General features: G+C 46.0%; 1 protein-coding gene across 1 annotated transcript in view; it reads left to right on the forward strand.

The window, feature by feature from the left end:
* TTC9 (tetratricopeptide repeat domain 9) overlaps positions 1 to 13,713 on the forward strand; it is a 33,399-nt gene continuing 19,686 nt past the window's right edge. Inside the window, exon 1 of the mRNA XM_054449517.2 lies at positions 1 to 645. Coding sequence (XP_054305492.1) covers positions 240 to 645 — 406 coding nt within the window. The 5' untranslated portion in view covers positions 1 to 239. The remainder of the gene's footprint in view (positions 646 to 13,713) is intronic.

The raw sequence follows: 13,713 nt of genomic DNA on the forward strand, positions 1-13,713 counted from the left end.
GCCGGGAGGCGGGGGAGGGGCCGGCGTCCGAGGCGGCGGCGGCGGCTGGAGCAGCCTCTGGCAGCAGCGGGGAGAATGGGAGTGCGGGGCGCCAGACCGCCGCGGGGTGTCACGGCCGCCACGAAGCCTGCGAGGCGCGGGGCCGGCGCCCGCGGCTTTTAAACCCGGGAAGGCGCGGCGGCGGCGGCGGCGGCGGCGGGCAGATCGCGGCGCGCACCAGGCGCCGGGGCGGCGGCCGAATGGAGAGAAAGGGCTCGGCGGCCGGGGCCAAGGGGAACCCGAGCCCGCCCGCGGCCGGAGACGGGCAGCGGCCACCGCCGCCGCTGTGCGTCCCGGGCGGCGGCGGAGGAGCCCCAGCGAGGGGCCAGGTCGGGGCGGCGGCCGAGCCGGCCGAGCTCATCCGACGAGCGCACGAGTTCAAAAGCCAAGGGGCGCAGTGCTACAAGGACAAGAAATTCCGTGAAGCCATCGGCAAATACCACCGGGCGTTGCTGGAGCTGAAGGGGCTGCTGCCGCCCCCCGGGGAACGGGAGCGGGACTCGCGTGCGGCCTCCCCGGCTGGGGCCCTGAAGCCCAGCCGCCTCTCGGAGGAGCAGAGCAAGACGGTGGAAGCCATCGAGATCGACTGTTACAACAGCCTGGCAGGTGAGCCGCGCCGCGCCCCCCGCCCCGCGGTCCGCGTTCTTCGGCCCGGTCCCTCCGCGGACCACTGCGGCGCTCCCGCGGTGCAGATTCTCCTGCTGTGATTGTGCTGCTCCGGGGAGAACCCGGGAGGGAGGCGCCTTAGAAAAAGTGTGACTTTCAGGATTATGCCTTTCAAAGGCCATAGTCATCTCTTGTCCCTTCGCTAGCATACATCGTAAATCTCACCTAGAAATGACTGGATAGATAGAAGGGTACCCAGCTGCCCTGGCTATGGCTGCTGCTGCTACTGCTCACCAGTGGACCTGGGTCCAAAATGCGGAAGCAGCGCCCGCAGTGGGCCCCCGCAGCCACCGCTAGCCCAGCTTTTTCCTGCGGGTGGGTCCCAAGGGAGGCCACGCACCTGTCTGCTCTCCTCAGGTAGCATGAGCACCAGGATTGGTCCTCGCCTTTTCCCCAACTAACCGCATCCCTGTAGGTAAGATCTTCTCCAAGTTTTTTGGCCCCAGTAGCAAAGGGGAGTTTGACACCATGCCTTCAGCATCTTGAGCAAAATGGATTCCAGAATGCCACTTTCTTCTCTCTGAGCTCTGCTGGGGCTCCCGGTTGCCAGGTGAAGATCTCTATCTCAAAGGAAGCTTGGTTCATGGTTGGACTTGAACTATGCTGCATTCGCCGTCTCCTCCCTGCCCGTTTCTCACTATGTGTAGCATCAGTCCTCACGCCAGCTGGCTGCTAGGGGTGAAGGAAAAGGGGGCCCTTCTCTTGGGCAAAGAAGGTGTACATTCCAACATTCCCTTTGGGGATAAGAGCCAAAATCAGGCATTAAATTTTTTTTTAATTTAGGCGCAGGAATATTTAAAGTCTCTTAAAAAAGAAAGAGTCTGGCTCTTGCCAGGGCCTTCTGGGAGAAGGTGGGAGAGGTTGGCAAAGGCAACTTGAAAAGCATTCTCTCCTCTTCTCTTGCCCCATTTGGTGAGATTTTGGCATGGTCAACCTTCTCCGACCAAATAAAGGGCAGTTCCTCCTAGTTCCTAACATGTGAGGTTGCCTAGACTGTCTATGGAGAGAGTTAGAGCAGGGTAGGGGTGGAAGAGTGACTGGGTGTGGCAGGGAATGGTGAATGTGTCTGAAGCCCAGGCAGTGGTGGGGGAGTAAAAATAAATACTGGCAATTCTGCTCTGTTGGTAAATGCAGATCTCTCTGTTCCCTCTGAGGTTTCTAGTACCAGCCTACCTCTGTCTTCCCAGAATGCCATGCCCAGTCTCATCTTTGATCAGGTAAAACCCAGGCTACGGAGGCACTTTGCAAATTGTAAAGTAGTTTACAGACTTAAAGGATTAATAGTCAGAGTAGTAGTAGCAGCAGTTGGAAGAATGGTGGTGCTAATAGCAATACTAGCAGTAATAGCAGCAGATAAAATTGTAGTACAGCAAAAATGGACTCTTTCAATCCATTATAAGATACAGCTTGAGTCCTTTAGTTCCCGTAAGTCTTTGGCATACTGGCTGCTGCCCCATGAATAGTTAAAGGGCAGAACAGCCATGGGTGGAGGATGAGGCACTGTGGATTGCTAATGCGGTGACTTTGGAGTGGTAATGGAGTCTTATATTTAGTCAGTATTATCCATGGACATTCTAGGGCTGCCAGCCAGTGGCTAGCACTGCCTGCCCTCCACCCCAGACGTGGTTACATTTCCATGGTGAAATCAAAGATGTGTCCTTGGTCAGGCCAGCCCAGTCAGGGCGGGGCTGAAATCTGGATAGCTCCACCACTCCCATCCTCACCTCACACACTGGAAAACTTCAACAGTGAGAGAATGGAAAGTAGCAATAGCAGATATTCCCCTCTGCTGCCTTCTCCAGTGCTCACCACTTTTATTAATAATTAATTGTGTGTGCTGTTAGGCATCCTCCATACATTGTCTCTTTAAATCTTTATAATCTATATAAAAGAAATATGATCATCAGTTTTGCAGAGAAAAAGCTCAAGGCTCTGGAGCCATTCTTCTCCAAAGGCAATGTTCTTGTCATCATACTTCGATGCACAAAGTCAGCATCCTCTGGGCCTCTGTCTCACTTGAGCCCAGTTTCAGGTGGGCTCCAAAGCCTTGCACTTTGGAAATTCCTTTGGGAGATCTCAGGCCTGGTAACCAGGAGAAAGAAATAGAATACTTTGATTCAAGGCTCTAACGGGCTATTTCCAAATGTCAAGTCTCACAAAAGAAAGAAAAGAGTGATTATAAGCAAAGCAGTTTTGTCAAAGCCAAAATCTGTATCTTGTATAGAAAATTCAGCTAGGAGGATGGTTCAACCTAAAAGTCACTCTGGGGCTGGGCGCGGTGGCTCACTTCTGTAATCCCAGCACTTTGGGAGGCCGAGGCGGGCGGATCACGAGGTCAGGAGATCGAGACCATCCTGGCTAACACGGCGAAACCCCGTCTCTACTAAAAATACAAAAAATTAGCCAGGTGTGGTGGCGGGCACCTGTAGTCCCAGCTACTGGGGAGGCTGAGGCAGGAGAATGGCATGAACCCGGAAGGCGGAGCTTGCAGTGAGCCGAGATCGCGCCACTGCACTCCAGCCTGGGCAACAGAACGAGACTCCGTCTCAAAAAAAAAAAAAAAATTTAAAATTTTAAAAAAAAGTCACTCTGGGAAGAAGTAGAAGCCTTATGTTTGTTTCCTTCAGGGCTATGTATAAAATCAGTGATGACTACTTCAGAAGTCCCAGCTAATAGGAAAGTATCCTTTCCTGTTAGATTACAAAATAATCAATGCCTATAATACGTATTTTCTTTCGTAAAACACTAAAACGTTTAAAGAAGAAAATACACAATTACCTCTAATCCAGTTAGAAACCCATTGTGGTGTACTTCCTTCCTGTATTTTTTTCTGTGAATAAATGTAAACAGTTTACAAAGCTGCGGTCCTCCTGTGTATACAATCAGGTATCCTGCTTTTAATCCCATTTATTTATGTCAGAAGCATTTTCACATTTCATGAAAATATTTTCATGAAGATTATTTTAAATGGCAACAGAAAAGTTTTACATGTGTATTTATACTTCTCATTGGCTAGAAAGGAAGGAAAGATGATCACTGGTATTGTTGTTAGAGCCAGAACAGTGCAGCATGGCCCATGAGATATCTTTTCCCCTGTGTGCCTGCTAAAATTAAGGAGACCAGCAACTGGAGGTTTATTCTGGAAGAAAGGCTGCTGACCCTTCCACCAGGGCTGCAGCACCAGCTGAGTAGCCCAACAAGCTCCAGGTTCTGCTGGAGTCTGAATATATTTAATCAAGGATCCGTCCTCCTTCTACACAAAGCTGTGCATAGAGAGACAGGACTGGGTTTTAGGAGGAATTGGACTACTAGCCCAGAAGTACCTGGAAAATTAAGCTGTGTTGCTAAGGGCGTCGCTGCTCCAAACAAGAGGTGGTTATGAGGCTTCTGGAATAAATCTAGGCTCAGTGAACCCTTGTACTCCACATGGAAGCCTCCAAAAGAATAGCAAGAGGACAGCTAGAATGTGCTAAGAGATGTCGGTCTAAAAACCTACTTGGATGACTTGAGGGGACGCATGAAGGGTGTGCAGGCAATTTGCAAAGGGCTCCAGCTTGTGGTCTCTTCTGGCTGGGATTTCCTTTTGGTTGGAAGAGATCTGGCCAGTTGTGCTGGGCCCCTGGATGTGATTTTTGCGTATCTTGTTTTCCAGGAAATTCAAAGAAATAGGTAGGGATCGTTCTGTTTCTACAGAATTTTGAATGATCCTGATACAATGATTAGAAAAGATATCCTGACCTTCCTGGGGAGACATAGGAATCTGATCATTATAGAGGCTACAAATGAAGCATGTATTGGCCTGTTGATGGACTCTTCTTGACATTGAACAAGATACAGGACTCCCCTGGGGCCTTGGAATGTTCTGTGTAGAACCCTTTGCAGGGCAGAGCCTTTTGCCCTACATCTGTTCCTGTGGGGCTGTGGGGGCCCTAGCTGAAGTGTGATCAAAGGGATACAACACACAATGACTTTGTTGGTATTTTCAAATGATGTTCAAGGCTCGAATGCCAGCAGTAGAGATGGAAATCAACAAACCTTGGCATTGGACCTGAAGGCTAGGAGCTTGTGTGTCTGTCCCTGGGATACCTTGTGACCTTGGATAAGCCCCTGCCATTTCACTTTACCTCCATTTTCCCATCTTCTCAGAGCTATGTTTAGGAGATTTTTGTTGATCTTAACAAGGGGGCAGCTAGTATCCATTGATCCCAGTTGAAGCCTTGGGATAGGGATGTGGCAAGGCCTAGAAGGAAGTCACACTGGGAAATGCCTGGGATGGTGCTGGTTTGAAACAAGCTTTTCAGTGCTTGTGGACATGTCTTAAAGCCATGGGATCAGAGCCAGCCACATAATTTGCAGGGCCCAGCATGAAATGAAATGTAGGACTTTTTGTTGAAAAGGCAGCGAGGAAGTGTCGCTAAAGTTCCTGAAAGATAAAGCTTTTTTCTTTCTTTTGTTCTCTCTTTCTCTCGACTTGACATGGTGTTTTGTATTTGCTATTTGATGTCATTGCAAATAAAAAAATTTAAAATTTAATTATTAGCATAGATTTTACTATTCTTTATATTGTGTGGTGCCGTTTTTAAATGAACTTACAAGAACACTTTACTTATATGAGGAATTATAAAAATTATACAATTTATACTTCTGTAGCTCATACATGCATATGTATTTATTCTTACTAGAACAGTGGAAATGCTGCACCAAATAAACTAAACTATTTTTATTTCACTTTTTTATATGTGTACTTTATATGCATACTTCATATGTGCACTTTCTACCAGGCTTTCAGATGAGCCAGGAAAGGAAAAGGGACTACACGTGACCCTACCCTTTCCTTCTGTGTCATCATTTTCAGCATGAGTGGTTGGCTAATATGGGGAAGCAACATAGGTAGGAAAGGATATGATAGGGTTCCTAGATTGTTTGTGTTTCTGAGAACATTATTTTTTATTCCACATTTGAAGCCATTTCTAGTTTGAATGGAAAGAATGGCCCTTTGGGACTGGCAGCATATTCATTTAGTTATGGGCATAATTAAGTCTCGATGAACTCTCACGCATCATGGGGCTCCTAGAATTCTTTGCTCATGGGGCATTGTGAATGCTATATGCAAATGGGGCAGCAAAGAGTGGTATTCTGCCCATCTCCTCTGTCCCTGCTCACGCTGTGTTGTCCCATCAGACTTCACTTAAACAAAAAGCAAGTTTAAAGATAAAGTGACTAAGAATTTCAAGAAGGCAATAGCAGAGTATTAAATGAAGTACAGGTTCCTTCTGAGTGTGGGGCTCTATGCAACAGCACAAGTTGCCCACCCTTGAAGCCAGCCCTCAATGGGACACCAGAGATGGCTGGATGGATATATCTGAGGTGGACAAAATTGGATACAGACTCTAAGGCAGAGTCTAAGAACAAAGGGTATTCAACAGATGTTGGTATAAAGATGGATGAATTACAAATTTAAAAACTCAGTGGTGAACAGGAGGTCAGGGGCTAGAGACAAACAGTAACCTTGCAGTCAGAGGATGAATTCCTAGGGTAAGGATTGGTCAAAAGAAGGGAAAAGAATATAGGCCTCATGCTAAGATGCTCAGCCAAGATCTTGCCATCCTGATGGGAGAGCTTGACTGGCTAAGCTGTTGTTGACCTGGGGCTGATCCTTAGGTAGCAACTTGACCAATAAATCTTAAGGGTCAAGTAAATGGGGCTTGTAATACCTTCTTCCAAGGAAGAAAGTGAGAATTGAAACTTGCAGAATGCTTTCAAGGAAGGTACTGGGAAGAACATTACAAATTTAGACACTGGGCTGAGTTCCTAAAGTGGATTTGGAAGCTCCTTAGTCCACCTCCAAGGGAAATAAGTCAGGTGGCTTTTAGCCAGGAACTCTTTAGGACATCTTGAAATCAGAGTCCCTACAGCCAAAATACACGGGAGTGCCCCCTCCAAGGCAAGAAAATTCATCTGCAAAGCAGACAGGAAGGCCAAGATGTGGAGCAGCCAAAAGCAGCTCCCAGAGCTTTCACGGGTTGTGGGTGACCTCCAGATTCACTGTAAGGAAATCCTCTCCTCACAGCTGTTCTCTTTCACCACCAGACTGTGCCTACTCCAAACAGCTAGGATGAAAACTGAATGTTTCAATCAACCAACTAGAGATTTCCTAAGCCCCTTTGGGAAGGCAGATGTCCATATTTGGAACAAAATTTTCCATTTCACCCCGATGATTAGTGTGGCCCAGGCACGGAGCAGCAACTCTAAGGTCTAGCTCAGACAATGGTACCAGACTTAGAAAAGCCAAAGATAATGCTACAGGGATTAAAGGAGTTTAGCCTACCTTGTGGTATTTATATGACCTTGGAATTATTTATTACCACTGTAAAGCTCACTATCTTATACAGACATACAATGTCATATCCCCACCAAAAGTGTGAAGTGGTACTCACAAGCTCAAGATTTCTGTAAAATCAGAATTTTGATTTTGGATTTGGATATGACCCCAAACCCTATATAGGTGCATGGATTCACCTGTCAATACTACCAGCTTGTCATCCCACATGAGCTAGGCATTTCCAATGATAGGTATATTCACCACCATCTGAAGCAAACTTTTTGACAGCTACCACCACCAAAACAACTATAATAATAATGGTATCAGTAATGACAGAAAGGATTACCATGATGAGCCCAGCACATAGTAGATGTTCCACAAATGTGTTTGAAATGAATGAAAATGCTTGTCTCAGCATCTGTCTCTTGTTAGGGATCCAGTAAATTCAATCATTCCATTAATGTTTATTGAGCACTTATTATACACTCCAGGCTTGGGGGCTGGGTATACAGCAGTTAATATGAAGGACAAGGTCCCTGCCTTACATGAACTTATGTATATATAATTTCATTTGATCTGTACAACTCTGTGAGACAGAAAAGTCAGCCTTGGAACAGTTAACATCACTTGCCCGTGGTCACATAGTGGTATATGGTAAACTGGGATCTCTCAACCACTGGGTCTGTAATTCCAAAGCATGCAGTCTTAGCCATTCACCCTACCACCTCCATCTTTAGGGGTTTCTTCCTTAGATAATAAAACTTGTCTTTCTGAAATTTCTTTTAATCCATCAATATTCTACTCTTTGAAGCAACATAGAGTATATATCATCTCTGTAGCAAAGACAAGCTTTGACATTTTTAGGGTAACTCTATTGCCCATCTTCCAGTCTTTCCTTCTGGCGGTTAGACATCCTTTTACTGTGAACGTGCCTTGTGTGATTAGGACTCCCATTCCATTGCCATCCTGGGTGGTTAAGGGGAAAGTGTCCTGTGTTCTGAAACCAGGTCATTGTTTCCCTAGGTCCTCCCATATCAGTAGGAAGGTGACCTGAATTTGTATGGACAGTGGGGAGTGAGAAGCCCTGTGAGTCATAATTTCTAATGAACATAGAGACTGCAGAATCCCCACCCATGTCTCTCCTCTTTTCTTCCTCCCTTGCTTTAGGGTGTGTGAATTCCAGTTAAGAGGTCTTGAGAAATCGAAGTAGAAATGTGAAGAGTAGGAGTTCATTTCAGCCATTAAAGAATATACTTGGCTGGGCACAGTGGCTCACGTCAGTGGTCCCAGCACTTTTGGAGTCCAAGGTGGGTAGATCACCTGAGGTCAGGAGTTTGAGACCAGCCTAGCCAACATGGTGAGACCCTGTCTCTACTAAAAATACAAAAATTCGCTGGGCATGGTGGCGCGTGCCTGTAATCCCAGCTACTGGGGAGGCGGAGGCAGGAGAATCGCTTAAACCTGGGAGATGGAGGTTGCGTTGAGCCGAGATTGCACCACTGCACTCCAGCCTGGGCAACAGAGCAGGACACCATCTCAAAAAAAAAAAAAAGAATATACTTGAAAATAAAAGGGGTGTTCTTTGAAGGCTAAAATTTCCCCAATTCTCTTCAGATATCTTCTTCTTTAAGAACGTAGCAGAAGTGGGGCTTAGTGAAAAGGGAGCTGGACTGCAAGTTCTGTCTCTAACTTTCTGTGTGCCTTGGATCAAAGAATTTTACCTCTTGGACCATGGTTTTCTGATTTTCAGAAAATTAAGGGTTGAATTCCAAGATCTCTAATCTCCTTTCCAGGTCTTAAAGAAAAATTCTCCACATCATTCTTTCTGAACTGTGTGGCCATTACATGGAATAGAGAAGTTCTATGTGTGCTTAGAGATACTAGTCTCCAAAACCTATATTACTTGAAAAGTGCAGAGTGCAGAACGGTCTTTAATATGATTTTATTTGTGTAGAATTTTAATAAGAAAATAAACATATATGCTAGTACAGTGTTCGCATTCAAGAAAATTGTCTCAAGTCATACCAGAGAAGCAGTTAACTGTTACCTTTGAAAAAAGAGGCTAAGCAAGGAATAGGGCAGAGAGATTTTAACTTTTTCTTTTTTTTTTTTTTTTGAGACATAGTCTCATTCTGTCACCCAGGCTGGAGTGTAAGTAGCATGTTATCAGCTCACTGCAACCTCCGCCTCCTGGGTTCAAGCAATTCTCCTGCCTCAGCCTCCCAAGTAGCTGGGATTACAAGCGTGCACCACCATGTTCAGCTAACTTTTTGTATTTTTAGTAGAGATGGGGTTTCACTATGTTGGCCAAGATGGTCTCTAACTCCCGGCCTCAAGTGATCCCCCTGCCTTGGCCTCCCAGTGTGCTGGGATTACAGGCGTGAGCCACCGCACCTGGCCTAACTTTTTACTTTAAATCTTTCTGTAATGTTTGACTTCTCTACCTACATGCATTATTACTTTTTTTTTTTTAAGAAAAATGATGACATGGGTTATCTGTGTAGAGAAATTATGAGTAATTTTGCATTTTAAAAATATTCCTGAAGAAAACATAACCTACAAACATAATTTTAATGCCATTCTGGGTAGTATCATGCCCTGTCTATACTTGTCAAGCAACATTATCCCACAAAAAAAAAAGTTTGAATGCCTCAAACTTTCTCTTAATATTTCATAAAAAGACTTGTCTCCCTTTCTGCAGTTGCCACCATCCCAGTCCACACAAAGGGCTAGATCCTGGCAGCATGGTACCCCACAGAGTAGGAGCATGCCCCCTAGACTCTGTTGCACATTAGTGACAGTTTGAATCTTCTGGTGAGGCAAAGAAGAGAGTTGAGTCAGCACTTGTGACGTAAACTGGTTCTGAATGTTAGTAATATGTCTCTGGTGTCGAGGAAGGCGTGGTGTAGGTGCTCAGCATCCAAGGTTCTTGTTAGCTCCTGAGTCTAGAAATTCCGCATGTTGGAAGCTCAGCCAGAGCAGCCGGAGCACCCAGAAGGAAGCTCAGTCGTTCATTGGATCTTTACTGGACGCTCGCTATGTCTCTCCACAGCCCAAATCTAAATCCTTTCTGGTTTAAAAAAAAAAACATGGAGTGGGGGCAGTTGGGATCAGGGTTTTAGTCCAGGCTCTGCTGCTAACTTGTTCGGTGACTTTGAGCAAGTCACATCCTGCTAAGCCTCAGTTTCCCCATCTGTAAACACTGGGGGTTAGATCAGCTTCCTGCCAAGCTTTCTTTCAGAAGCATTGAACTATCCAGGATTTCAAAGGGCTTCTAGCAACCCCCTCCCTGCCTTGATCTTTCTGGGAGAAGTCGGATTTGGGGAAGGAAACAGGAGACAAGCTCTCTTTTATTCCAGCTTACTGGTATGTGCTGACAATAAGTATTAAACGATCCCAACTGAGATTTCCAAGGCAACCCTTGCAAATTTGGGGGTAAACCAAAGGGACGTCAAAGCCTCCTTGGATGATACAGTCAAGCACTGGATTTCTGAGAAAAATGAGGAGGAATTGAAGCCTATGTAAAATATTATCTGGGCCCTGGAATCTAAGTTGGTGGCACCAAATAGTATTCATTGCTGCTGTATCTCCCTAGATTATCCCCAAATTCAATTAATCAAGCAGCCATTCAGCATCAGAAACCTGGCAATGCCAGCTATATTAGGCCAGGAAGTACTGGTAGCAGTGAAAACAAAAAACAAAACTAAACAAAACAAAACAAAAGCTTTTGATAAACAGGCTGGCAAGAGTTTGAGAGAACAGTTGCTGGCTAAGTTCTAGCATCTCAGAGAGTTCCTACCCATGGCTCAAGGCTGGAAAGCCCTGGGGATTCTGGGCTGGATCTGAGCATTTGGGGATGTGATTCTGGGCCTGTTGCTTATGTCCAGTCAGAACTGCACTCCTTTCTCTAATGGATCTGCACCTCCAGGTTGTGGAGACCACAGGACCATTGGAAACTTGAATGGACTCTGATGCCTATACAGAGAGGTGGGTATCTCATGAGTGCCCATGAGGATGGAAGGAAGATAGAACACAGAGGAAAAAACAGGAAGCAACCTAGACCTCAGAAAACCTGAGGGGTAATGTGGCGTAATGAAAACAGGTCTTTACATAGTGAAATCTGAATCTGAATCCTAGCTTCCCTACTTCTTCCTCCATTAACCTTGGATAGGACCCAACCACTGTGGCTTCTGTTTCCATGACAGCACGTGAATAATAATAATGTACCACACAGGATTGTTATGGTGATTAAATTTAATGATACATGCACACATGCCTAGCACAGTGCCTGGCTTATAACAGATGCTTAACAGATGCTAGTTAATATTTGAGTCTAACTCCTACTCCAGTGTGCATGAAGACAGAGGAAAATATAGGGAAAGAGAGGGGGAAAGAATGCAGCAAAGAAGGCTATGGGGAAACACGGGAAGCAAGTGAGCAAAAAGGTGAGGACGAAACAGGGGCCAGGGGAAAGAGTGCCATCTCCCTAACTGTCTGCAAAACAGGGGAGGTGAGAAGGTATAAGCCAACAGCCTTTGGTGTGGACATTTTCTACCACCATGCCTGGTGTATTCCTGGTCAAGGGAGGCTGAGTGAACATATAACTCATCAGTTAGTTGAAAGACCACAGAGTTTCACCATGACCAAGAACCCGTGGGCCAGGGGTCTATGCCCCTTCCAGCTTCTCAGGATTTGGGTCAGTCTAAGAAACACTTAGAAACTGTGGGTTCTAGGCACACATCATCTCCAGCCTGAGATTCTCCAAGTGAATAAGGCTCAGTTAGACAGTGCCTGTTCTCTGCCACTTTTCACACTTTGCCCCAGGATTCCCCCTGACCCTGTCTTTGAAATGAAACAGCAGGGAAAGAACTTCAGGCACTCTCACAAGTCAGACCAGTTGAGAATCTGACAGCGGAAAATAAGGATTTGCCTGCTGGGAAGAGAAGATACATGCTGTGATCATTTGAGTCCCCAGGGGAGCTTAACAAGAAACAAGGCTTTCTGGTGGGAAGAGAAACAGAGGATGGCAGAGGCTCGTAGGAGAAGGAGACATCCGACAGAGAAGCCATGGGGCTGGCAGCCTCAGGCCTGCCCCACCCACCCTCTTGTGCATCAGGCAGATGCCAGCTTACTGAGCTTCCTTATTGGGGTAGGATGAAGAAAGTCCTTGGCTTAATCAGGCATCTTGGGAGTGAGATCATTAGCAGGTGTGTCCCTTGGATCCGCTCACAGCTGCTCCTCCACCAAAACACCCAGGGTCCCTCATGACCCTAAGCATCCCCAGGACAGTGCCCCATGAAGAGGCAGTGCTTTCTGCCTAGGAAACCCTTCTGAATCCCTTTTCACACCTCTCCTCCCAAGTTCCTCTTCCCCTCATCCCCCAGCTCTCTCTGAAGGGATGATAATGGTTAGTGGTGACTTTTTAAAAATAGTTTCTGCCCGGGAGTGGTGGCTCATGCCTGTAATCCCAGCAGTTTGGGAGGCCAAAATGGGTGGATCACCTGAGGTCAGGAGTTTGAGACCAGCCTGGCCAACATGGTGAAACCCTGTCTCTACTAAAAATACAAAAATTAGCTGGGCGTGGTGGTGTATGCTTGGAGTCCCAGCTACTCAGGAGGCTGAGGCAGAAGAGTTGCTTGAACCTGGGAGGCGGGAGTTGCAGTGAGCCAAGATTGCACTACTGCACTCCAGCCTGGGCAACAGCGAGGCTCCGTCTCAAAAAGAAAAAAAAAAAATTTCTAATTACAAAAGTAAAGCATCATAGTTGCAGAAGTTATTGATACTAAAAGAAAAACCTTAGACAAATTAAATTTAGCAGAGTTTAATTGAGCAAAGAATGACTCGTGAATCGGGCAGCCTCCCAAGCCCGAACAGGCTCAGAGAGACTTCAGTGCAGCTACATGGTGGAAGAAGATTTACGAAACAGAAAAAGGAAAGCCACTGTACAAGAAAATGGAAGCGAGGTACAGAAACAGCTGATACTTAACAGCTCTGCATTTGCCTTATTTGAACTCAGTTTGAACAGTTGGTTGCCTTTGATTGGCTAAAACTCAGTTGATTGGCATAAGAGTAGATTGCAGACTGTTTACACATCCAGCTAGTTTTCAGTTTACTATGGTTCATTATGTACAAAGAAACCTTTAGGCCAAACTTAGAATATGTAAGGAGGCAGCTTTAGGCTAAATTTAATTTAGCATTGAAAATATAAGAAATTACAAAGAAGAAGCCCAGGCTCAGTGGCTCCCACCTGTAATCCCAGCACTTTGGGAGGCGGAGGTGGGTGGATCACCTGAGGTTGGGTGTTTGAGAATAGCCTGGCCACCATGGTGAAACCCCGTCTCTACTAAAAATACAAAAATTAGCTGGGTGCAGTGGCATGCACCTGTAGTCCTAGCTACTCAGGAGGCTGAGGCAGGAGACTTGCCTGAACCTGGGAGGCGGAGGTTGCAGTTAGCCGAGATCACGCCACTACTCTCCAAGCGTCGTTTGGGCAACAGAGTGAGACTCCATCTCAAAAAAAAAAAAAAAAAAAAAACCAAAGAAGAAGGTAAAACTCTGTCATTTAGCACCCCAAGATGACAACAGTTAACTGTTTTGGTTTATTTCCTTGCCATTTTTCTTCCGTGTGGGTGTATGATCATTTATATGTAAAACAAACATCAGCCAACCCCCTTCAGGTCTACCTT

This window comes from Pongo pygmaeus, chromosome 15 (assembly GCF_028885625.2).
Source record: "Pongo pygmaeus isolate AG05252 chromosome 15, NHGRI_mPonPyg2-v2.0_pri, whole genome shotgun sequence".
In the NCBI taxonomy this organism is placed as follows: Eukaryota; Metazoa; Chordata; class Mammalia; order Primates; family Hominidae; genus Pongo; species Pongo pygmaeus.